At 47.7% G+C, this 22,275-nt stretch overlaps 1 protein-coding gene across 4 annotated transcripts in view; it reads left to right on the plus strand.

Annotated features, from left to right (window-relative positions):
- UHRF1 (ubiquitin like with PHD and ring finger domains 1) overlaps positions 1–18,997 on the plus strand; it is a 46,079-nt gene extending 27,082 nt beyond the window's left edge. For all 4 annotated transcript variants that reach the window (XM_037165130.2, XM_053658290.1, XM_053658291.1 and 1 more), the window contains exons 6-17: positions 2,584–2,684; positions 2,797–2,983; positions 3,798–3,921; positions 4,016–4,123; positions 4,408–4,512; positions 5,283–5,389; positions 7,328–7,490; positions 7,568–7,705; positions 9,558–9,714; positions 9,791–9,948; positions 13,109–13,207; positions 16,238–18,997. In XM_037165130.2, the coding sequence (XP_037021025.2) occupies positions 2,584–2,684; positions 2,797–2,983; positions 3,798–3,921; positions 4,016–4,123; positions 4,408–4,512; positions 5,283–5,389; positions 7,328–7,490; positions 7,568–7,705; positions 9,558–9,714; positions 9,791–9,948; positions 13,109–13,207; positions 16,238–16,384 (1,594 nt within the window). In that variant the 3' untranslated portion in view covers positions 16,385–18,997. The remainder of the gene's footprint in view (positions 1–2,583; positions 2,685–2,796; positions 2,984–3,797; positions 3,922–4,015; positions 4,124–4,407; positions 4,513–5,282; positions 5,390–7,327; positions 7,491–7,567; positions 7,706–9,557; positions 9,715–9,790; positions 9,949–13,108; positions 13,208–16,237) is intronic.
- The last annotated feature ends 3,278 nt before the right edge of the window (positions 18,998–22,275 follow it).

Raw genomic sequence — 22,275 nt, forward strand, 5'->3', positions numbered from 1 at the left:
TGGTCTTTTGTCCCGTAGACCTGCAGTCTAGATGTTGTCATCTCTGTTCATGGTGTCATTTCCTTTGATGTGGTGGATAGATCTGGACCTGTGGTGTCTGGTTCCATAGCCATGGGCACCGTGTGCCACCAGGCATTTGAAGTGTGGCCCTGACATGTGCCAGGAGTATGAAACACACACTGGTTTTTGGAGACTTAGTGATGAAAAAGACGAAAAAAAAGATGTTAATCATTCTTTACTATTCACTGCATGTTGAAATAACATTTTGTATACATTGGGTTACATAAAACATATTCACACCAGTTACATTTGTTCTTATTTTTTTAAATATATTTTATTGATTATGCCATTACAGTTCTATTTCCCCCCTTCATTCCCCTCCACCCTACCCCCCCATCCCCACCATTCCCCCCCTTTAGTTTATGACCACGTGTCTCAAGTTCTTTAGATTCTATATTTCCCATACTATTCTTGCCCTCCCCCCAATCTATTTTCTACCTACTGTCTGTGCTACTTATTTTCTGTACCTTCTCCCCCCTTCTCCTTCTCCCCCTCCCCTGTTGCTAACCCTCCATGAGATCTTCATTTCTATGGTTCACTCCTGATCTAGCTGTCCTTTTAGTTTGCTTTTGTTTTAGGTGTGGTTCTTAATAACTGAGAGTTTGCTGTCCTTTCACTGTTCATCTTTTTTATCTTCTTTTTCTTAGGTAAGTCCCTTTAACATTTCATATAATAAGGGCTTGGTGATGATGAACTCCTTGAATCTGATCTTATCTGAGAAGCACTTTATCTGTCCTTCCATTCTAAATGAAAGTTTTGCTGGATAGAGCAATCTTGGATGTAAGTCTTTGGATTTCATGACTTGGAATACCTCTTTCCAGCCCCTTCTTGCCTGTAAGGTCTCTTTTGAGAAATCTGCTGACAGTCTGATGGGAACTCCTTTGTAGGTGACTATCTCCTTATCTCTTGCTGCTTCTCGAATTCTCTCCTTCATTTTAATCTTGGCTAATGTAATTATGATGTGCCTTGGTGTGTTCCTTGTTGGGTCCAACTTCTTTGGGACTCTCTGAGCTTCCTGGATTTCCTGAAAGTCTATTTCCTTTGCCAGATTGGGGAAGTTCTCCTTTATTATTTGTTCAAATAAGTTTTCCACTGGTGGCTGTTCCTTTCTCTCTTCTGGTACCCCTATAATTCGGATGTTGGAGCGTTTAAAGATGTCCTGGAGGTTCCTAAGTCTTCCCTCATTTTTTTGAATTCTCGTTTCTTCATTCTTTTCTGGTTGGTCATTTTTATCCTCCTTCTGGTCCACTCCTTTGATTTGAATCCCAGTTTCCTTTCCATTACTGTTGGTTTCCTGTGCATTGCCATTCATTTCAATTAGTTTAGCCTTCATATGTTCCTCTAATTTGTGACTAAAATCAACCAGTTCTGTGAGCATCCTGATGACTAGTGTTTTGAACTGTGCATCTGAAAGTTTGGCTATTTCTTGTTCGCCTAGAGTTATGGGCTCTGGGGCTTTGAGATCTTCTTGAGCCATATTTTGATCTGTTCGTGCCTGTTATGTATGAGGAGCAGAGCCTTAGGTGTTCACCAGGGTGGGGCCACCCAGATCACTGGTTTGTGATGCTGTATGAGGGGGTGGGGTCAGAGAGGGACAACAGCGGTTCCCTCTGCAGCTTCTTGCCCCTGGGGCGTTCGCGGTTCGTCTCACTGCTCGCTCCTTCACTGGTTTATCTGTGTGCAAATGTGTGACCGGGGTCAGCCCTCAGTGAGTCCACTGCCTTGTACCCTCAGTGGGTCCGCCCACTTCTCCACACCTGGGATCCGCCCACAGCTGCTGGTGCACCTGGGTTGAATGCCCGGGTCAGTCCAGTGGATCTTTCCTGCTTCGACCCCACTCTGCTGCTGGCTCTGTCCCTCTTACCAGTTTGGCTGAAGGGTTTGTTGTTGTTAGACTTCCGTGTAGTTTAATTTTCTGTGGTTTGGCTGTATTTTGTTAAAACTTTGTTGATTTTAAACTTAGTTGTGCGAGAAGGTGCAGTGCTTCCACATATGCCTCCATCTTGGCGGAAGTTCTCACTAAAATCTTAAAAAAAAAAAGATTTTGTTTTTATTATTAGAGAGAGAGGAAGGGAGGAAGAGAGGGGGAGAAATGCTGATGTGAGAGAGAAACATCAATTGGTTGCCTCTTGCATACCTCCAACTGGGGACCTGGCCTGCAGCACATGTGCCCTGACTGGGAATCGAACAGGTGACGTTTCGTTCTGTGGGATGACATCCAGCCAACTGAGCCACACTGGTCAGGGCCATGTGCTGCTTTCTTTTATCTTGTGTTTGCTTTAGCAGGACTTGGTAACTGCTTTCTCTTCAGAATGTACAAATCTTTCACCTTTACTGATTTAGCATTACTTGAATTGGCAAGGGCAGTAGCTACAAGAATGCACAAGGGCCCTGAGAAGCCCCTCACTTAATACTATTTGCGGTGCTCCTGTGCTCCAAGAATGTGCTAGGTGGCCAAGTCCCCTCAGAGGAGCCTCGGCAGGGCTGGCCAGCTGGAATGTTCTAATGGCTTGTCTCTTGCAGGGATAATTCTCTCAATGACTGTCGGATCAGTTTTGTGGATGAAGTTTTTAAGATTGAGCGCCCAGGAGATGGGACCCCTGTGGTCGAAAACCCGATGCGAAGTGAGTTCTGATTATGCCCCCTACGTCTCCCACGTTGAGTGTGCGGTGGGGGCTCCTGGTCCTTCTTTGTGTGGCCAGCTCTGCCTGGGCTGATCCTGGCTTTTGTGTCCAGGGAAGAGTGGGCCCACCTGCAAACATTGCAAAGATGACCCAAGCAAGACTTGCCGGTGGTGTGCCTGCCACGTGTGTGGGGGCAAGCAGGATCCTGACAAGCAGCTTCTGTGTGATGAGTGCGACATGGCCTTTCACATATTCTGCCTCTGCCCGCCCCTCAGCACTGTTCCCCCGGAGGAGGAGTGGTGAGTGGATGCCGTGACTGCTCCTGGGACAGACTCGGGGCTGTGGCACTCAGCCCTCTGGGATAGGGGGTTGGTGGGTGCCAAGAAATGACGCCAACATTTGTCTGTCACCTAGTAGACCCACAGGGGGCATTGGGAAATGCGGTGAGGGAACATCCTGTGTTCTAGGTGGGGCCTATGCCTCCGGGTAACTGCGGGGAAGGAAAGTCCGCAGGTGGGAAGCAGAGAGCCGAGCATCTCAGCCTCGCCCAGGAGCAGGTCCATCAGCCAGGACGCTCTTGGTGCACACTGACAGCTGCAGATGTGGCGGAAATGCAGGGATGCCCCAGGCTCCAGTCTCAGCACCCTAACCTATTAACAGTTGTCACTATAACTTGGAGGTGGCTGTTGTTCACAACCCCTCCTTGTGGAGATGGGGAAACTGAGTCTACAGCTGTGAGGAGGTGCCCATGGAATTCCTGGGTTTCCCACACCCCAGCTGAATCTCCCCACCGCTGGGAGGTACCATGAAACTCTCAGCAACAGAGAAAAGAATATGTTGTCCAGTACAGTGTTGGGTGATGATGGGAAGGTTCTCACTCCACACAGTCCATGAGGGTAATCAGTCACCACACATGGCCATTGACCACGTCAGGTGTGGCACGTGTGACCAAGGAACTGGATTTCTTATTTAATTTTAATGAATTTAGGTTTAAAAGATTCCCCATCTTGAACAGTGTGGGACGGCAGGGAGCTGGAAGGAGCAGGCCATGTCTGCAGGGCTAGCAGGTCCAGGGCAGGCCGAGAACAGGCACTGATTTCCCCACTGTGACAGGTACTGCCCTGAGTGTCGAAATGACGCCAGCGAGGTGGTGCTGGCGGGGGAGAAGCTGAAAGAGAGTAAGAAGAAGGCGAAGATGGCTTCGGCCACATCGTCCTCGCAGAGGGACTGGGGCAAGGTGAGGTGGCCGCACCCCACACGCCCCCGGCAGCCCTGTTGTCCTCTCATGCTTGCTCACAGTGCTCTTTCATCTGTGTTTCTGGAATGCACAGGGCATGGCGTGCGTGGGGCGCACCAAGGAGTGCACCATCGTTCCATCAAACCACTACGGACCCATCCCAGGGATCCCCGTGGGCACCATGTGGAGGTTCAGAGTCCAGGTACCCCCAAATAGCCAAAATTTGGCCGCCAGGAGCTGGACTTCCAGAAGCCCCATTGCCTGGAGAGGGCTGTGCCTCGAACAGGTGGTGTGGCTGGAATTCAAGCCAGCTCCTCCTGTGCTGTGGCCTGGATTCAGGGGCGAGGTTTTTGTAATAGGTGTGACACATTCAGTGGGGAGGTCAGGCCCCTGGCCCTGAAGGCAGCAGGTGGGGAGGGGAGGGGTGCGCTTTTTCTACAGCAGCCAGTCCGGAAGGAGCCATTTGTTTCTTGGTGGTTTTCACAGGTCAGTGAGTCAGGGGTCCATCGGCCTCATGTGGCAGGCATCCATGGCCGGAGCAATGACGGGGCGTACTCTCTGGTCCTGGCTGGGGGTTATGAGGACGACGTGGTAAGTGGGGGTGGTTTTATTTATTTTTCTATTGTGACATACCCATAACATAAAATGTACCATTTTATGTAACTATTTTGTTTTAAAATATAACTATTTTAAGAGTGTAGCTATCACTACTATTCATCTCCAGAATTTCTTATCTTCCCAAATTGAAATTCTGTCCCCATGAAATCCTGATGCCCTATCCCTTTCCCCAAACCTCTGGCTTGTACCCTCTGCTCCCTCTCTCGACAACTCTGAGTCCTCCTGGGACCTTACCAGTGTGAGTGCAGTCCCAGTATTTGTTCTTTTGTGTCTGGCTTATCTCAGCATAATGTCCTCCAGGTCCATCCATGTTGTAACATATTGTAGAATTTCCTTTCTTCTTAAGGCTGAATAATACTTTGTTGTCTGGATGGACCACATTGTGTTTATCCATTCCTCCGTCAGTGGACACTTGGGTTGCTTCCACCTCTTGGGTGTTAGGAATGGTGCTGCTGTTGAATGTGGGTGTGCAGATAGTTTGTGAAACGCCCTGCTTTCAGTTCTTTGGGGTCTATACAGACACAGAAGCGGAACTGCTAGATCACATGTAATTTTGGGGGAATTGCCGTACCATTTTCCCTTCCCACCGGTTATGGACAGGATTCCGGTTTCTCCACATCCTTACCATCACTGGTTATTTTATGTTTTTTTTACAGTTGACATCCTAGCAGGTGTTACGGGTTTATTTTCAGTGGAATCTTCCTCTGTGTGGAGGGTTTAGCTTGCCCCTCTCTCTGTTTCAGGACCATGGGAATTCATTCACGTACACTGGTAGTGGTGGTCGAGATCTTTCCGGCAACAAGCGGACTGCAGAACAGTCCTGTGATCAGAAACTCACCCACACCAACAGGTTCGCAGAAAAAAGATTTTCTTGTGTTCTCACCAACTCGTTTCTGCCCCATCCTCTGGTGGCTACACAGGGAATGGGGTCGGTTCTGTTTTGGGGTATGGGGCGGAACGTATGGATGCTGAAAATCCAGTGCATAAAAATTTTTCCCCAAAGAGGCCAGATAATACATCTTTTTGGCTTTGAGCTACATGGTCTCTGTTGCAGGTGGTCAGCTCGGCCATCAGAGCTCAGAAGCATCTGCAGAACTTTCGGAAATGAGTGAGCACAGCTTTGTTCCAATAGAAAGTTTGAAAATTAAGCATTGGGCTGGAGTTTGCTGATCCCTCAATTGCAGGATGGGGGTAGTCTTTTAAAACATAAAAAGTATCATGAAGCCTAAAGGAAAAGCCAGAGTTGATGACCCAGATATTATAAATGGCACTAGTAAAACTCATAAGTAAAATGAAAAGGGAGATGACTCTTTTGGGGGAAAGTCTGCAACAAACATGATGAATGGTATGTAAAGAGCTGTTGCAAACCAGTAAGAAAAGCTAACAGGAAAAAAGCAAAGGACATGCAGGTTATTCACAAAAGAAATGGAAATCTCCAATGACCATGAAAAATTACTCAACTTTAGTAATCAAAGAAATACAAGTTGAACTGATAGTAAAATACAATTTATTTCCCCTGCGAAATTGGCCAAAAATTCCAATGTGTTGAGAAATGACAAGGCATAGACTGGTGTTGCCTTGTTGGTAGAAATACAAATGGGCACCTTCTTTCCAGAAAGCTCTTAAAAATGATCTTACAACCCTTGAGTTTCACTTTGGAAGTATGTTATGAGACATGGGGAAGGAAAGTCTCATGAGGAGTGATTTTTATCATACCATTATGTTTTTTGTTAAAGGCTTTTTTTATCTATTTTTAGAGAGAAGGAAAGGGAGAAAGAAGGAGAGAAACATCAATGTGTGGTTGCCTCTCACGCACCTGCTACTGGGGACCTGGCCTGCAACTCAGGCATGTGCCCCGACCGGGAATTGAACCAGTAACCTTTTGGTTCGAAGGCCTGAGCTCAATCAACTGAGCTATGATAGCCAGGGCTCTCATACCATTACGTTAAACAGCTAAATGTCAGTACCTGAATGTCTTTTTTTTTTTTTTTTAAGGGAAGTGTTTGCTGCACATTTATCTGTCTAGAGGAATATTTTAATTTTAGTAGCTATTAAAAATCATGTTTTCAGAAAAGATTTAATGTGGGAAACCACATAAGCTAACATTAAATAATACTCTCTGGACACAAACTAAGAAATTTGTTTCAAAAGTACTATTCGTATCAAGAAAACAGCAGCATAGTTGCGGTTTCTTTTTCCTCATACCTGATAGAGAGGTCGGAGCACTGAACCTGCCCTCTACTTGGTCCGCCCCAGACTTCTGTGCCCTTGGCCGGGACTGATCTGCCGGGTTGGCTCACGTTCACTGCCTCTCTTGTCTTCTTGATGATGTCTTCCCCACACGATGTGCTAGTATCCTGTGGCTCCAGCAGGAAGACAAACCAGCTGATTCAAAGCAACAGAAATTTATTCTCGTATCATATATATCTAGAAGCCCAAAGTCAAAATCAAGGTGCCACAGGGCTATTGCTCCCTCTGAAGTTTCTGTGGAGGGTGCTCTCTTCCTCTTCCAGCTGCTGGTGGCTGCTAGACATCCTCGGTGCCCCTTAGCTGCCTCCGTCCTCACATAGTTTCTTCCCGTGTGCCTGTGCCTCAGTTTCTGTTTTTCCTAAGGTCACTAGTCATTGTATTTTTGGGGTCCCCATCATCCATTCTGACCTCTGAACTTTATCTGCAGTCACCCTCTTTCCAAAGAAGGTCACATTCTTAGGTTCCAAGGGTTAAAATTTTCTTTCTTTTGGGGGGACACAATCCAACCTATAGTGTATGGCCCCGGCTCTCCCCACAGGGCACTGGCTCTCAACTGCAGTGCTCCCATCAACGACCGTAAAGGGGCGGAGGCCAAGGACTGGCGCTCAGGGAAACCGGTCCGGGTGGTGCGCAATGTCAAGGGCCGCAAGCACAGCAAATACGCCCCCACCGAGGGCAACCGGTACGACGGCATCTATAAGGTGAGAGGTCCTCCCTGTGCCTGCCCAGGCTACCTCCGGTGTCAGAGGACAGTGACATCAGCTCCCACCTCCTGCAGGTTGTGAGGTACTGGCCCGAGAAGGGGAAATCTGGCTTCCTGGTGTGGCGCTACCTCCTGCGGAGGGACGACGAGGAACCCGGCCCCTGGACAAAGGAAGGGAAGGATCGGATCAAGAAGCTGGGGCTGACCATGCAGGTGCGTCCAGGCCGTGCTCATCTGGCTCAGCAGTCCTGCTTCTCTCTCACCCGAAATGCTGTCTGGGGGCCAAGCCGGCCACACCTTGCTGTCTGCCCCGTTTCAGTTCTTCAGCTAGTGGATGTTAGGGATGGACAGATCATGTGTGCTTCTTTGTGTTCGTAGGCTCAGGGTTAAGGTCCAGACTTCTTTTTGGTTTTGCTTTAAAAAAAAAAAAGATTTTATTCATTTCTTTTTAGAGAGGGGGGAAGGAAGGGAGAAAGAGAAACATCAATATGTGGTTGCTTTTCACGTGCCCCCACTGGGGACCTGGCTGGCAACCCAGGCACGTGCCCTGACTGGGAATGGAACTTGGTAGCCCCTTGGTTCACAGCCAGCGCTCAAACCCACTGAGCCACAACGGCCAGGGCCAGACTTCTTACTGTAGTTGTCTCTGTAGACAGGTTTGTCTGAAATCAATTTGGGAGCCCCTTCCCCCCCCCCAAAAAAAAAGCAAAAACCAGAAACACTGGTGGAATATAGAGAAGTCAGTTTTAAAGGCAAGGAGAATTGGTCTTTCCCAGCCATCGCTTGCCTCTTTACAGAAATGGAGTCTTCCATCTCTGGAGAATTTACCCTGGGCCAGAGTAGGGCTTTTTGGCACTATAATTAGGGTGTTTTCTGTTTATTATGGTGAGATGCTTTAACAGCCTGATGACTCTTTTGGGACTATTTAAGGAATCTTAATTGTCATTGAGACTCGGATAGCGCCTACCCCTGGGGAGGGGCTGGGTCACAGGAGTTGTCTTTTGAACATAATGTTTGTACCAGGGCCAATTTCGGAAGCGGGGGGACTGGGTAGAAAAATAGCTGTGGGACTGAACACCGATGTCTGGTGGGAGTGGGGTTTTTATTGACTTCAGTTTTCATTGGAACTTAGTGCTTCTTTTAAAGAAGATTGGAGATTTTTTTGATGAAACATTTCAGAACCAGACATAGGTAGAGGACTGCATTGCCTTAGATACAGGATTATAATGAAGTCATGCTTGTTTGGACCTGGGGCCCAAGGCTCATCAAAATGGGGCTGGCCCTGGCTGGGTGGCTAAGTTGGTTGGAGTGTCGTCCTACACACCAAAAGTTTGCAGGCTCGATCCCCAGTGAGGGCACATGCCTAGGTTGTGAGTTTAATCCCCCGTTAGGGGGCATATGGGAGGCTAACCAATTAATGTTTCTCACACTGATGTTTCTCTTCTTCCCTCCCTCCAAAAATCGATAAACATCTTCTCTTCTTCAGGTGAGGATTAAAAAAATAGGGTTGGATGGCAGCTAGGGCCTGGGATAGTTGTTTGCAAGTGAAGTTTCCTTGGCGCACAGCTACGTCTCTTCATTCACAAGTGGGTTGGGGCTCTGCCTGCTGTTGGGCCCCAGCAGAGCTGGCTGCCCCACAAAACTGGCTGGACACTTCGCCTACCCCTTAAAGGAAGTGATAGAGATAAGATGATCACATCGGCTGAATGTGACTGCTGTGTGAGCGCTAACTTGTGGAGTGTCACCCGGGGCAGGGGGGGCAAGTTCACCTTTCATTCCTGGTGTGTGTCACGATCGGATTACAGCTCTGGAGTTGGAGGAGTAGTGGTCTCAGATCTGAACCTGTCAGATAGGAGTAGTTAAGGCTTTTTTAAGTCTGCTTTGGAGACTGGGGAGAAAGTGCCAGTGAGGTGAGGGGAGATGGGAGGCGGCAGGAGGTGCAGGGCCAGGGTGGCTGGTGTCAGGGTAGGGCAGGCCCGGGTCCCCAAACTGCCCTCGGGAGTTTGGGTGGCCCAGCAGGTACACCGCTTCATCCTGATCCTCACAGCGCCTCTGCTCTCTCTAGTATCCAGAAGGCTATCTTGAGGCCCTGGCCAAGAAGGAGAAGGAGAAGGAAAAAGAGAACAGAAAGAGGTCGTCCAAAGAGATGGAAGAGGAGGATGAAGAGGAAGAGGGGGGTTTCACATCCCCCAGGAAGGGCAAACGGAAGAGCAAGTCAGAAAGTGGGTATCTCTCCATGGGCAGCCTATCCCTGTGACCTTGGGGCTTGCCCACCCTCACCATTCTGCTCTGTTTCAGGAGGTGGCAGGACTGGCGCCTGGTCCCCGGAAAGGACACCCAAGAAAACCAAGGTGGAGCCTTACAGCCTCACGGCCCAGCAGAAAAGCCTCATCAAGGAGGACCAGAACAACACCAAGCTGTGGACTGAAATCCTCAAGTCGCTCAAGGATGGACCGGTGAGCGCGCCGTGTGGTCTGGGCAGCCTTCCCCACTTCGCTTCTCTTATTGGAGCAAAACAGAGGGAACATCAAATGCACCACTTCATTTCATTTCTTAACCATTTCTCAGGGCACAGGTCGGTGGCATTAAAAACATTCACATGGTCATGCAACCATCACCACCACCATCTGCAAAACTTCTTCATCTTCCCAAACCGAAACTCTGTCCCCATAGACACTAACTCCCTCCCCTCCCCCAGCCCCTGACGCCCACCATCTTTGTGTCTCTGTGACTCTGTGTCTCTCTGTGACTCCCCTCGGCTCACTCTCAGAGTCACGCCCACTCGGTGGGCGGTCCACAGATGTCCCCTGCTCCTCGGCCTTCCTTCCGCTCATTCCACCGCAGGTTCCATCTTCATCCGCAGCCCTGCTAGCTCAGTCCCCTCGTCCCGCCGAGTCTCCTGTGGCTGCCATAACAAGTGAGCACAGACCTAGTGGCACAAAATGACACAAAGTTATTCTCTCTCAGTTCTGAAGATCAGAATCCTAGAGTTTTTCTTTCCTTAAAAAAAAATTTTTTTTGCCCTAGCTGGTGTGGCTCGGTTATAGCATTGTTCCGTAACCGAAGGGTTGCGGGTTCAATTCCCCGTCAGGGCACCTGCCTAGGTTGTGGGTTCAGTCCCTGGTCTGGGCGCGCATGGGGGGCAACCGATTGATGTTTCTTTCTCACATTGATGTTTCTTTCTTTCCCTTTCACTTTCCCTTTCTCTCTCTTTCAAAACAAGGAAAAAATGTTGTCAGGTGAGGATTAAAAGAAAAATTTATCTTTCAGTTACATTGGCATTCAATATTCCATTGGTGTCAGTGTACAGCATAGTGGTCAGACATTTATGTGACTTACGAAGGATCCCCCGTTATGTCCTGCCGCCTCCTGACAGCACACGCGGTTGTTACAGTGTTAGGATTCTATTCCCCACGCCGAATCCCCGTGACTGTTATGCAGCTGCCAATTTGTACTTCTTAATCTCTTTACCTTTTTTACCTCCATCAATTTGTTCTCTGTATCTATGAGTTTGTTTTCTTTTGCTCTTTAGATTTCATATATAAGTGAAATCATATGGTATTTGTCTTTATCTTCTTTTTTTTCATAACTAGTTTTTTTTTTTTTAAGATTTTGTTTATTTGTCTTTAGAAGGGAAGGGAAGGAAAGAGGGAGAGAAACATCAATGTATGGTTGCCTTTCGTGCGTCCCCTGCTGGGAACTGGCCTGCAACCCAGGCATGTGCCCTGACTGGGAATCGAACCGCGATTGTCTGGTTTGCAGGCCTGCGCTCAATCCACTGAGCTACACCAGCCAGGGCTATCTTATTTCTTTTAGCCTCGTACTCTATGTCCATCCATGTTGTTGCAAATGGTAAGATTGCATTCTCTTTATTGGCTAAGTAATATTCCATTGTATATATGTACCACCTCTTTTTCTCCGTTCGTTTTGGCTGTTGTAAATACTGCTGCAGTGAACATGGGGGTGCAGGTATCTTTTTGAATTAGTGTTTGTAGTTCTTTCGATAAACACCAGAGGTGGGATTCGCTGCGTCCTCCGGTAGTTCTGGTTCAGACAGTGCGGAGGGCCCTGCATACCGTCTCCCGGGGTCTGCACTCCCAGCAGCAGTGCGTGGGGGTTCCCACTTCTCCGTGTCTTCACCAGCCCTCGTTGCTCTGACCCGCGTGGGTGATAGCTTGTTGTGGTTAATTTGCATTTCTCTTATGGTAAGTGACACTGAGCATCTTGTCATATGTCTACTGGCCATCTCTATCTCCTCTTTGTAGAAATGTCTATTTAGCTTCTCTGCCCATTTTTATTTTATTTTAAAGGTTTTATTTGCCCTGGCTGGTGTAGTTCAGTGGATAGAGCTCAGGCTGTTGAACCAAAGGGTCGCCAGTTCGATTCCCAGTCCGGGCCACATGCCTGGGTTGCAGGCCAGGTTCCCAGTGTAGACCATGTGAGAGGCAACCACACAGTGATGTTTCTCTCCCTCCCTTCCCCTCTAAATAAATAAATAAAATCTTTTAAAAAAGATCCACAATGTCCATTCATCACACATCGACACCTCAAAACCGTCTTAAAAAAAAGATTTTATTTATTTTTATAAAGGGGAAAGGAGGGAGAAAAGGAGAGAAACATCAAATGTATGGAAGCTTCTCATGTGCCCCCCACTGGGCACCTGGCCTGTGCCCTGACCAGGAATCGAACTGGTGATGTTTTGGTTTGCAGCGACGGTTCCACTGAGCCACATCAGCCAAGCACTTCTGCCCATTTTTAAACTAGGTTGTTCTTTTTGTTAAGTTGTCTGAGTTCCTTATATATTTTTTGGGTATTAATCCCTTATTCTATGTATCATTGGTGGCTGTCTTCTTTCATCTAGTAGGGTGTCTTTTTGTTTTGTTGGTAGTTTCCTTTGCTGTGCAGAAATTTTTCAGTTTAAAGTAGTCCCCTCTCAGGGTCCTTAATTTAATCCCATCTGCAGTTACTTTTGCTATGGAAGGAAATGTATACACAGAGCCCGGGATTCAGATACGACATTTTGGGGGACCATGCCTTAGCCAGCCATGTGTTCCTCAGGTCGCCTTCTCCAGAGGGTTCATTGACCACCTGCCTTTGGGTTGGCCTCTCCCAGGCTTCCTGCTGCACTTCCCAGTACCGTCGTGACATTTCTGTCTTTTCCTATTTCATCTTCACCCTTTCCCCACCAACAGGGCTCCGAGCTCCCTGAGGGCATAAGATTCTTCTGTTTAATCCACTGCTGGAGCCTGTCACCTGGGCAGCATGTAGGAGCTCAGCACTATTTACTGAGCAATCCAGATCCGTGCTCTCAGATTACACTGATAAAGCCTGCTCTTGGCCCTGACCCTGGGGATCCCACTCAGCACCATCAAGGCCATGATCCAGGCCGCCTCTGCCTATCACCAGGTCCCTGGGCAAGACCAGCACCTGTCTTTCTCATCTTCGAATGGCAACCACACCATTTCTGTCCCCCGTGGTGGGGGTAGGAGAATGAAATTAGGGGACCCAGGGCGAGGCCCTAGCAGGGAGCCCCATTTTCTGACGATTCCATCAACATGGTAGTTCATTCTAGTATAAGGCTCTGCTGGTCTCATGCACCCTCTTTTCTCGTTCTAGAAATTCCTGAGCAAAGTGGAAGAAATGTTCCTGTGTATCTGCTGCCAGGAGCTGGTGTTTCGCCCAATCACAACTGTGTGCCAGCACAACGTGTGCAAGGTGAGGGGAGTGCGTGCGGGGGCTGGGCCACCACACCGCCGCTGCATGGCCTGGGCTTGTCGGCTCGGCTTCTTCACTCCTGGCTCTTAGCAGGGCCTCAGAGTCTGCCTTCTGGGTAGCCTCGATTATAGTTGTCTCCCGGCCTTCATCAGGGATCCCATTGCCCCGCTTCCCTGCTCCCCACCCTCCTGCGCCTCCCTGGTGATATGGAATCAAATGCCATTGCCTTGCCTGGGCCACCGAGCCCGCCTGGGCCTTCTGGCACTCGTGTCTCCTTGCTTCATGATTCCAGCCGCACAGGCCCTCTGCTGTACATTCACTGGTACTCACCCTCAGCCTTTCATATATCTGGGGGTCCGGGGCAGGAGAGGACACACGTCAGGCCTGGGGTTTGGTTATCATCAAAAACTGTAAAGCAGGCAGTAAAGGCATGAGACGCTTGTCTCTTAGAGGAGCAAGAGGAAGGCATCTTGCAGGAGGGGGTCTTAGACTGTTACCTACCTAAAGAGGGTCTCTGGGCAGCATTCCAGGCAGTTAGAATGGCAAGTGTCCGAAATGGCAGGCTCGGCCGAATAGCTGGGACCTATGGGGGATGTGGGGCTGGGAGGGGGGCCATAGGCTCTGCCTGGTGGTCAGTCTCAGGAGGGAAACAGTGTGGTTGAAGAGAGATGGGGGCTGAGATTAGACTAGACCAGGGTCTCCCCCTCAGCACTGCAGACACTGGGGCTAGAACTCTCGGGGTGGGGGCGCTGTTCTGGACACTGAACGGTTGAGCAGCCTCCCTGGCCCCCATTTGATGCCAGGAGCTTCTTCAGTCATGACATCCACAGATGTCCCCAGACAGGGCCCAGTATCCCCTGGAGTAAGAGTCGCACAGTTGAGAAGCACTGGTCTGTGTAAGTGGTTTCTCGCTGGAATCAGTGAGTAGGAACTTACGGGTAGTGCAAGCAGATGGTGTTCGAAGGGAGTGTCCCTGAACTGCTGGTGACTATGTTCTTCACCCTGGCCCCATTCCTCGCCTTGGGGCTTAGTGCCTCAGCTGTCACACTAAGGGAGGAACTCAGAACGTTAAGCAGTTTGGCCATCAGGGTCAGGCTTTTACTTCTCTGCTCTTGGGCTCTGATGCCAGGTCACATGGGCTGTGTGACCTGGAGGAGAGTCTCTGGATTGGCGGAAGACGGTGAGGTGAGGGCTTTGGAGTCAGGGGCCAGGGTTTGACCCTCCCCCTGGCTCTGTCCCTCCCAGTGTTGGAAAGCCCCTCGGTTGCCCCTCGGTGAAAGAGGGCATAGCAGCACTTTCGTGGCCTGCTTCTGGCTCCAGGTGCCACGTGGTAACTTGCTATGAGCAAGTACACAGAGGGAGGCCTGAGATGCAGGGGGAGCTTGCAAAACGTCAGGCCTGGCTAGCAAAAAAGGACCAGACCGATGGGGTTTCAAGGACCATGCATCTCAGGGGTCAGTCATGTGTGTCATTTAAAGTGCCAGGGCTGTGAAGGAAGAAGGTACCGACTTTTATGTGTCTGCCCCGTTTGTCCACGCAGGCATCGTTAACATCTTCCAGGACCTCAGCATGGGGTTATGGGAAAACCACCTTCCACCCTGATGTCTCAGCACCTGATTTTTTTATTCTGTTAAGTTTTATCATTGTAGTAAAATACACACAACATAAAATTTACCATCCTAACCATTTTTAAGTGAACAGCCTAGTAGTATTAAATACATTCACATTGTCGTGCAGCCATCCTCACCACCCAGCTCTAGAACTTTCTCACCTTCCCAAACTGAAACTTTGCCCCCACTAGATACTAACTGTCCTTCCGCCTCCCCCAGCCCTTGGCTCCCACCACCTACTTCCTGTCTCTATGGATCTGACTCCTCCAGGGACCTCCTGTGAGTGGAATCACACAGTATTTTGTCCTTTGTGACTGGCTTATTTTACTGAGCATAATGTCTTCAAGGTTCATCTACACTGTGGTGCGTGTCAGTTTCCTTTTTATGTCCAAGTAATGTTCCATTGTCTGGACGGACCATGCTCTCTGTATCAGTCTCCTGTTGATGGAGGACACTTGGGTTGTTTTCACCTTTTGGATGCTATGAGTCATGCAGTAATCCACTACCTGGTTTTTGACTGTGGACCCGAATTGTAGTCATGTTGAGTAGAAAAGAGCTACCAAGGCTATAAACTTCCTATTGAAAAAAGAATTCGGGAATGTATAAAAGGGAAACAAAAGCCTCAGTGTGCATCCATGGTGAAATGGGCTCTGGCGTCCGCAGGCTTTCCACTGTGTTGACATTTGCTCCCTTCCCCACTCGCCTGCTTCAGGTACCCGCATACTTGTGTGCATTGTCTCTGTCCTGGTGGGTGGGGTCTTATCTGTTCCTCTGATTGGGAAGTTGGCTTTTCAGCGTCCGTCTGCTTCATAGCTTGGGGCTTCACCTGGCTTAGTTTGAACCCAGAAGTCTAGCTCAGTGCCAGGATTCTTTCCTTCCCTTCTTTATTCTCATTGACACATATTTATTGGTTATCTCCTATGTGTCATGTCCCACGCTTGGTGCTGGGAGGGTCACAGGGAGTATCTGTTCTATTAGAGAGAAACATGGTAGTAAACAAGATGATGCCAGAGGGCGGAAGGTGCTGTTTCAAGGCACACTGGGGAGATGATAGGATTGGCTGTGTGCAGTGGGGCTGTTTCAGGTAGTGTGGGGGCATTAGGGAAGGATCCTCTGAGGAGCTGACTTGAGCCGAGGCACAAGTGATGAGAGAGCCAGTGGACAAACCTATTGGTGGTGTGACCTGTAAGTGCCAAGGCCTGGGGGCCAGGATGAGCTTAGAGTCTTTGAGGGGTGCTGGCAAGGTCAGGCAGGCAGTGGGTGGTGAGTGGTAGAAAGTGACACTGAGGATCAGGAGGGGCCTCTGGACCCCGTGAACAGTCAGTAATTGCTCTCGACTCTGTCACGGGGGACACCGGGTGGCCAGGAGTGGCCCCACTAACATGGACAATACATCTCACCTTTCTGCACTCTCTCGTAGGATTGCCTGGACAGATCCTTCAAGGCCCAGGTGTTCAGCTGCCCTGCCTGCCGCTACGACCTGGGCCGGAACTACACCATGCAGGTGAACCAGCCGCTGCAGGCAGTCCTCAACCAGCTCTTCCCTGGTTATGGCAATGGACGGTGATCCTCAAGCACTTCTCGCCTGGCGTTTTTTAAAAACGCATCAGAGGCGTCCTTGGCCCCTCTTGTTTTTAGTGGGCGTAACTTAAACATGTAGTTTTTCTCCTCCCTGAAAAGCCTTGTCTTCCTGATTTTTTTTATTCTATAAATTTTCATGAATATGTACTGTGGCTCAAAGAAAGAAAGAAAGTTAGACTGCTCAGTTTTTATCTTGGTTTTTAAAAAAATATAAAGCCTGCAATGTATCAGCAACAAAACAAAACAAAACAAAACAAAGAACATTTTTTTCTTTTTTTTTTATATAACAAAATATTTTTAATAAATTGCCTCTTAGTCCTGGAGTTACACTTTCAATCAAGCCATTAAACTTGATTGAAAAACCAAATATAGCCAAGTGCAACAAGGGCCATGTGATTCCACAACATCTACATCCCGCGTCTTTTGTGCAGAGCAGTGGCCTCACTCAGTGACCGGAAAGACAAAAACAAAGCAAAAAAAAAGACCGGCATCCGGCCAGCAGGAAGTGAACACTGGCCAGGATGGGGCCTTCGAGTTTGGACTAATGGTGGTGACTTCTGTAGGCCTCTCAGGTACTGCAGTCTGGGCTACCCATTGGGGACATCTCCTAGGTTCATCGCCTGAAATATTCTCCAAGGTGAACATACTCCTCTCCACAGCAGATGACCCGAGTTCCCGTGGCCTCCACGTCTTCTCGAAGAGTTCTGAGCTCAGCTGCATCTCTTTTCCTAACCAGCATGAAATGTCACATGACAGATCCAGGCTCGACAGCCTCTGGGCAAAGGGCTTGGAAAGCGGCGTCAGGCGCAGTCTGGCCACGACCCAGGAAAACAGAGGACTTGCTCTCAGAGTCAGGGAAGCTCTCTCAGAACTTGAGCGTGATCAGCACTCTCCAGTACCCATCTGGGTTAACGACAGCGCCTCTAGTGTTGATGTGGACGCCATGGACATGGAACACGCTCGTCTTCCACTTCTCTTGAGCCTACTCTATGACCTTTATTGCACCATTCAAGTTGAAGGGTTCATGTTCTTTTCCCTGACCTGTTGCGTACAGTTCCAAGAGATTGCCAAGATGTTGAGTTAATACCAGGGCTCCGTTTTCTATCAGGTGAAGGACTAACTGAAGCAGCTCTTTTCCAGAGTCTTTGATCTTCAATGCCAAGCCATGGAATACTGTGTATAAAGAGTCCTTGAAAAACAGTGTCTTCGTTAAGTGAGAGTCTCTGAAAAAGGTCCTGGGCTACTTGAACAAGATCCTCAGTTTTCTAGAGATGTGTCTCAAATATTTTCCTGTCCTCTTCTAGATACACGAAATCACGGGCAGCAGTCAGGAATGCCTGAATTATCTCCTTCCAAGAGCTCAGGGCTGAAACCTCAGGTGCAACCACAGTGAATGCCTCTTCCCGTCACCAGCACAAGTTCCCCAGCCTTCTTACTTGCTGAGTGTGGATACAGCGTCCTGGGCCTTCTGGTGGGAAGTTCGCCATTAAATGAACCCAAATGACATGTATCAGAGGCCTGGCTCTCTGAAGCCCTTGAGTTTCTACTTGTGTTTGCTGCAAATGCCGCCGGAGTTCTGCTCCCTTTTTTTTTTCTGAATTAGAAATGACTCAGCCTGAAGGCCACTTATGTTCCCAGTACTAATACCACTTATGATCCCCAGTTCTCAGATGTTCCTGCGAGAAGGCATTGACTGCCTAGAACAATCTTTCCTAGGTGTGTGGGCTTAGCCCCCAAAGCTGAAAGCGAGTGTACCCCCTGACAGCATCTTATTGCCAAAACCCAGCAGGATGGTGCCTGGTAGTGGTCCTGGTTGTGGTGTGGCCGTGCTGTCATCCGTCAGGTCGTTGTTGAAGGGAAAACGAAAATCCCACTCAGCCCAGTTTAATCTCTGGCCTCAAAGCCGTCCGCCACCAGTTGGCTTCCATGGTTAAGACCTGCAAGTAGAGACCTGTGTCCCTTGAGCAGAGTTGAAGCCACACAGAAGCTACCTCCTCTGGACTGTCCTCTCTATGGGGCTGGGTGCACAGCCAAATGCTGTCCGACTGGAACGCCACAGAAGCAGATGCACGAAGCCATGTTCAAGTGCCTTTGGTTCTTTCTTTCTAAACAGGGCTCTTTTTTTAAAGCACTGTATTATTGAAAATGCCAGCCAGATCCTCAGACCAGCCAACCAGTTTTTTCCAAAACCGGGTGAGTAGGGATGAGTTTTGTCCTTCCTTTAAATTGAATTTTCAACTTGCCAATTGAGAGTTACAAGAGAAAATTTGTTTTTAAAGTAAACACTTTTTAAATGAAATTTTTTTGTAGTTACTGTACATGTATCAAGAAATCTATAACTTAGGGTGTTTTTTATTCATTGTTAACTTTTTTTACAAACTTTACCAAAGTTTGCAGCTTATACCTCAATAGAACAGGGATATTTTAAATCACATAACTGCAGACAAACTGGAGCAATATTGTTTAAAATGTTTTTTTCCTCTTTGTTATTAGGTTGTTAATGTATTAGGAAGAAATGACAACATCCTGTGTAGGCATTTTCTAAAAAGTTCAATATTCCTTGTCCAGATTTTAGATTCTCAGAATAAATATCTTTACAGTTGCATTTGGTTTTGTCTTCTGTTTGCAGATTGCTTTGTAGCCCACCAGGCACTTCTGTTCCTTTCATTTTGTTTTCTCTTAACAAAAACCGCAGGAGACAGACTAGGCAGGTGGCATCATACCCACTTTGCATATGAGAAAACAGAGACCCAAACGATCAAAGTGATGGGCAGTGGTTCTAACTGCTTCTCAGGAGGGGTTTGACTTTTACCTTTATGGACAGGGTCAGCAAATTATAGCAATGGGGTCAACTCCAGCATTCTAGCTTGGAGTGGGGGTGGTCACTTATTCTCATTCAGGTGGGTGCTACTGTCCTTATTTATGTTGGGAGGAAGCCGAGGCTGCAGTGGCCCCCACTGGGAGATTGGCGCGGGTTGTGAGTCAGCGTCACCAGTCTGACTCATCAGCTGAGAAGTTGAACGACTCTAGAAGGGGTGTCTGCAGGCCTGGGGAAATTTGGGCACTTTGGATGTGTGGGGACTGATGACAGGAAAAGCTATTTCAGCACAAGTCAGAGGCCAAGGGTGGGAGAAGGTATTAGTGCTGAATTCTGTGGAGGCGGCTGTTTACATAGGCCCGTTACCCCTCGCCTTCTACGGATGGTCAGGTAGCGACATGGGCAGATTTGATTTAATAAAAAAGTTCTGCCCCTTTGTTCTTTAAAATGTGTCAAAAGCCCTTGAAAACATAGTAAGTGCAAGAAGGCAGTCACAGTGATCATATGTGATCTCATATGAAATCTAATACAAAGACCCATAGAAGCTGATTAGTGATGCTGGGGGCCAGGTCATGGGGAGGGCGTGGGTGTTAGCTGAAGGATGCAGGGCTTCTGAGGTGATGAAAATGTCCTAAATCTGGTGATGGTTGCACGTGCCCGTAGATACACTACAGTCCATTGACTGTAAATGGGTGAGTTGTACAGGATACAAATTATATCAAAAGTATGTCACGTGAATGTGAAAAATAGAAAAGACCAATGAGGAATGGAAGGAGGTCCACAGTGTCCTCAGGTGGGCCCTACACAGGGACAGACCACACTGAGGTGGGTTCATTGTCCCAACTGAGGAAAGTTCATTGTGAACTTTCATTTTCAAAGTTAATGTCATTGTTAAAAAATAGCAAACCCCCCCAAAATGTATTTGTGAAACTATGCAGAAATAATCACACTATTAGGCATATTTCTTCCCTGTTAGATTAAAAAAATTTTTTAAATATCTTTATTGAAATATATTTCATGTTGCCATAAAGTTTACCCATTTAAAATGTACAGTTTGGTGGTTGGCATGTTCATGGAATTGTGTGGCCATCATCACTGTCTGGTTCAGGAGGTTCTTGTCCCTGCTCCATCCCCCAGCCCAACAACCACGAACCCAGTCTCTGTGGATTGGACTGTTCTGCACGTTTCACTTGCATGGAATCGTGGGATCCTCGGTCTTTTGTAGCCCTATGGTTTCAAGGCTCATCCACGCAGTGAGCGTCAGTGCTTCACTCCTTTTGTGACTGAGTGACCCGCTGTGTGAATAGACCACGTTCCCCTATCCATCTGGTTGACTTTTTAACATAAAACTTCCTTCTTTCCCTCCATTCCAGGTTATACAATTAATACACAGCCCCTTTAGGACATTGGCACCTGACTATATAAAGGAAAAGTCAAAATACATAGTCCTTCCACCCAGAGGGTTACCATTCTCAGGCTTTCTCTGTGTGTGTGTGTTGGTTCTGGGCTATTCAGCCTCAGAACAGTGCGCTCATACAGTTTGGACAGCCATTTTGCAGGTGAGGCATACAGAGGTTAGGTGGCTTACCTAAAGATACGGCAGAGACGGGGTACATGTATATTTAAATTTACTTATTTTTAAATATTTTAAAAAATATTTTGTTTTTAGAAGGGAAGGGAGGGAGAAAGAGGGAGAGAAACATCAGTGTGTGGTTGCCTCTCACATGGCTCCCACTGGGGACCTGGCCTGCAACCCAGGCATGTGCCCTGACTGGGAATTGAACCAATGACCCTTTGGTTTGTAGTTTGCACTCAATCCACTGAGCTACTCCAGCCAGGCCTATTTTTAAATATTTTATTTATTTTGAGAGAGAGGGGAAGGGAGAGAGGGGAAGGGAGGGAGGGAGGAAGAGAAGGAGAGAAACATTAATTGGTTGCCTCTCGCATGCCCCCATTCAGGGACCTGGTCTGAAACGCAAGCATGTGCCCTCACTGGGAATCGAATTGGAAGTTTTTTGGTTTGCCGGCCAGCATTCAGTCCACTGAGGCACACCAGTCAGGGCTATATGTAAATTCAAAGAACTTATAAAATGGGCGTAGTGCTGTATATTCTGCCTTGTGCCCGGTTTTGTATTGTTTTCAGTTCATCTATCAAGTAGCCACTTTGTCTAGCACCTTAGTAAACAAACATGTGCATGTGGTCTGGTGTTTGCATATTTGTGTCTGTGCTCATAAATGTGAAACAAGCTACACGTGCCTAACAACATATGTTTGGAGTGAAATGATGCATCTTTCCATCCATCTCTTTTTTTATTCATCAAGACACCTGGGAGTGGGAGGGAAGTCTGTGCCAAGTTTATTTTGTGGCTCCACACCTTGCCCTTTGGGGAAGGTGAAGACCAGGGATGCAAATAAGTAAATAAATAAATAAATAAATGGGGTCAGGCCTCAGGGTATTTGAAGGCTGGTCAGTACCAGAGCACCTCCTGGCCTCGCTTAGGGAGAGGTCCCCAATTATGAGATTTGCACCTGTCTGCAAAGAGGCAGAGAAAACCCAGGCAATTAGGTGTTTTCCCCAAACAGATTTGCCCGTGTGAAAATTCTGGGGGGTGTGTCCTTAATTTGCACCTGACACTTTTTAAAATGATGGTGATTATAGTCTTGTTTTCCCTAACATGAAAACTTTCAAACGAAAATGCATAGGAAAAAAGTCTTTCTAAGCAAAAAAGAAAGTTGACAACTTATTTAGTTGCCCCAATAATAAATTAAAATTTGAGTCTGACATCCAAACACCTGTAATTAACTATCTAATAAACTTGGAAGTAGGAAAAAAAGGCTTGTGTTTGTGAAATTCCTCTGTTATTGCACTTTTGACATGATCAATTTTCATTTCTGCCTTTTCCACTAGTTAGGGAGGTCCTTGGGTGCAGTTCCTATTTCCTATTTTTTGAGTTAAATTTTAACTACATGAGGAATATATGAATATGATCCCTTGAGGATTAAAAACACCCCAGAACAGATCCAAGTCCTTAACAATTTTACCAACATGGATATCTTGT

Source organism: Artibeus jamaicensis, unplaced genomic scaffold (assembly GCF_021234435.1).
Source record: "Artibeus jamaicensis isolate MK-2021 breed Jamaican fruit bat unplaced genomic scaffold, CSHL_Jam_final scaffold_537, whole genome shotgun sequence".
Taxonomy (NCBI): Eukaryota; Metazoa; Chordata; class Mammalia; order Chiroptera; family Phyllostomidae; genus Artibeus; species Artibeus jamaicensis.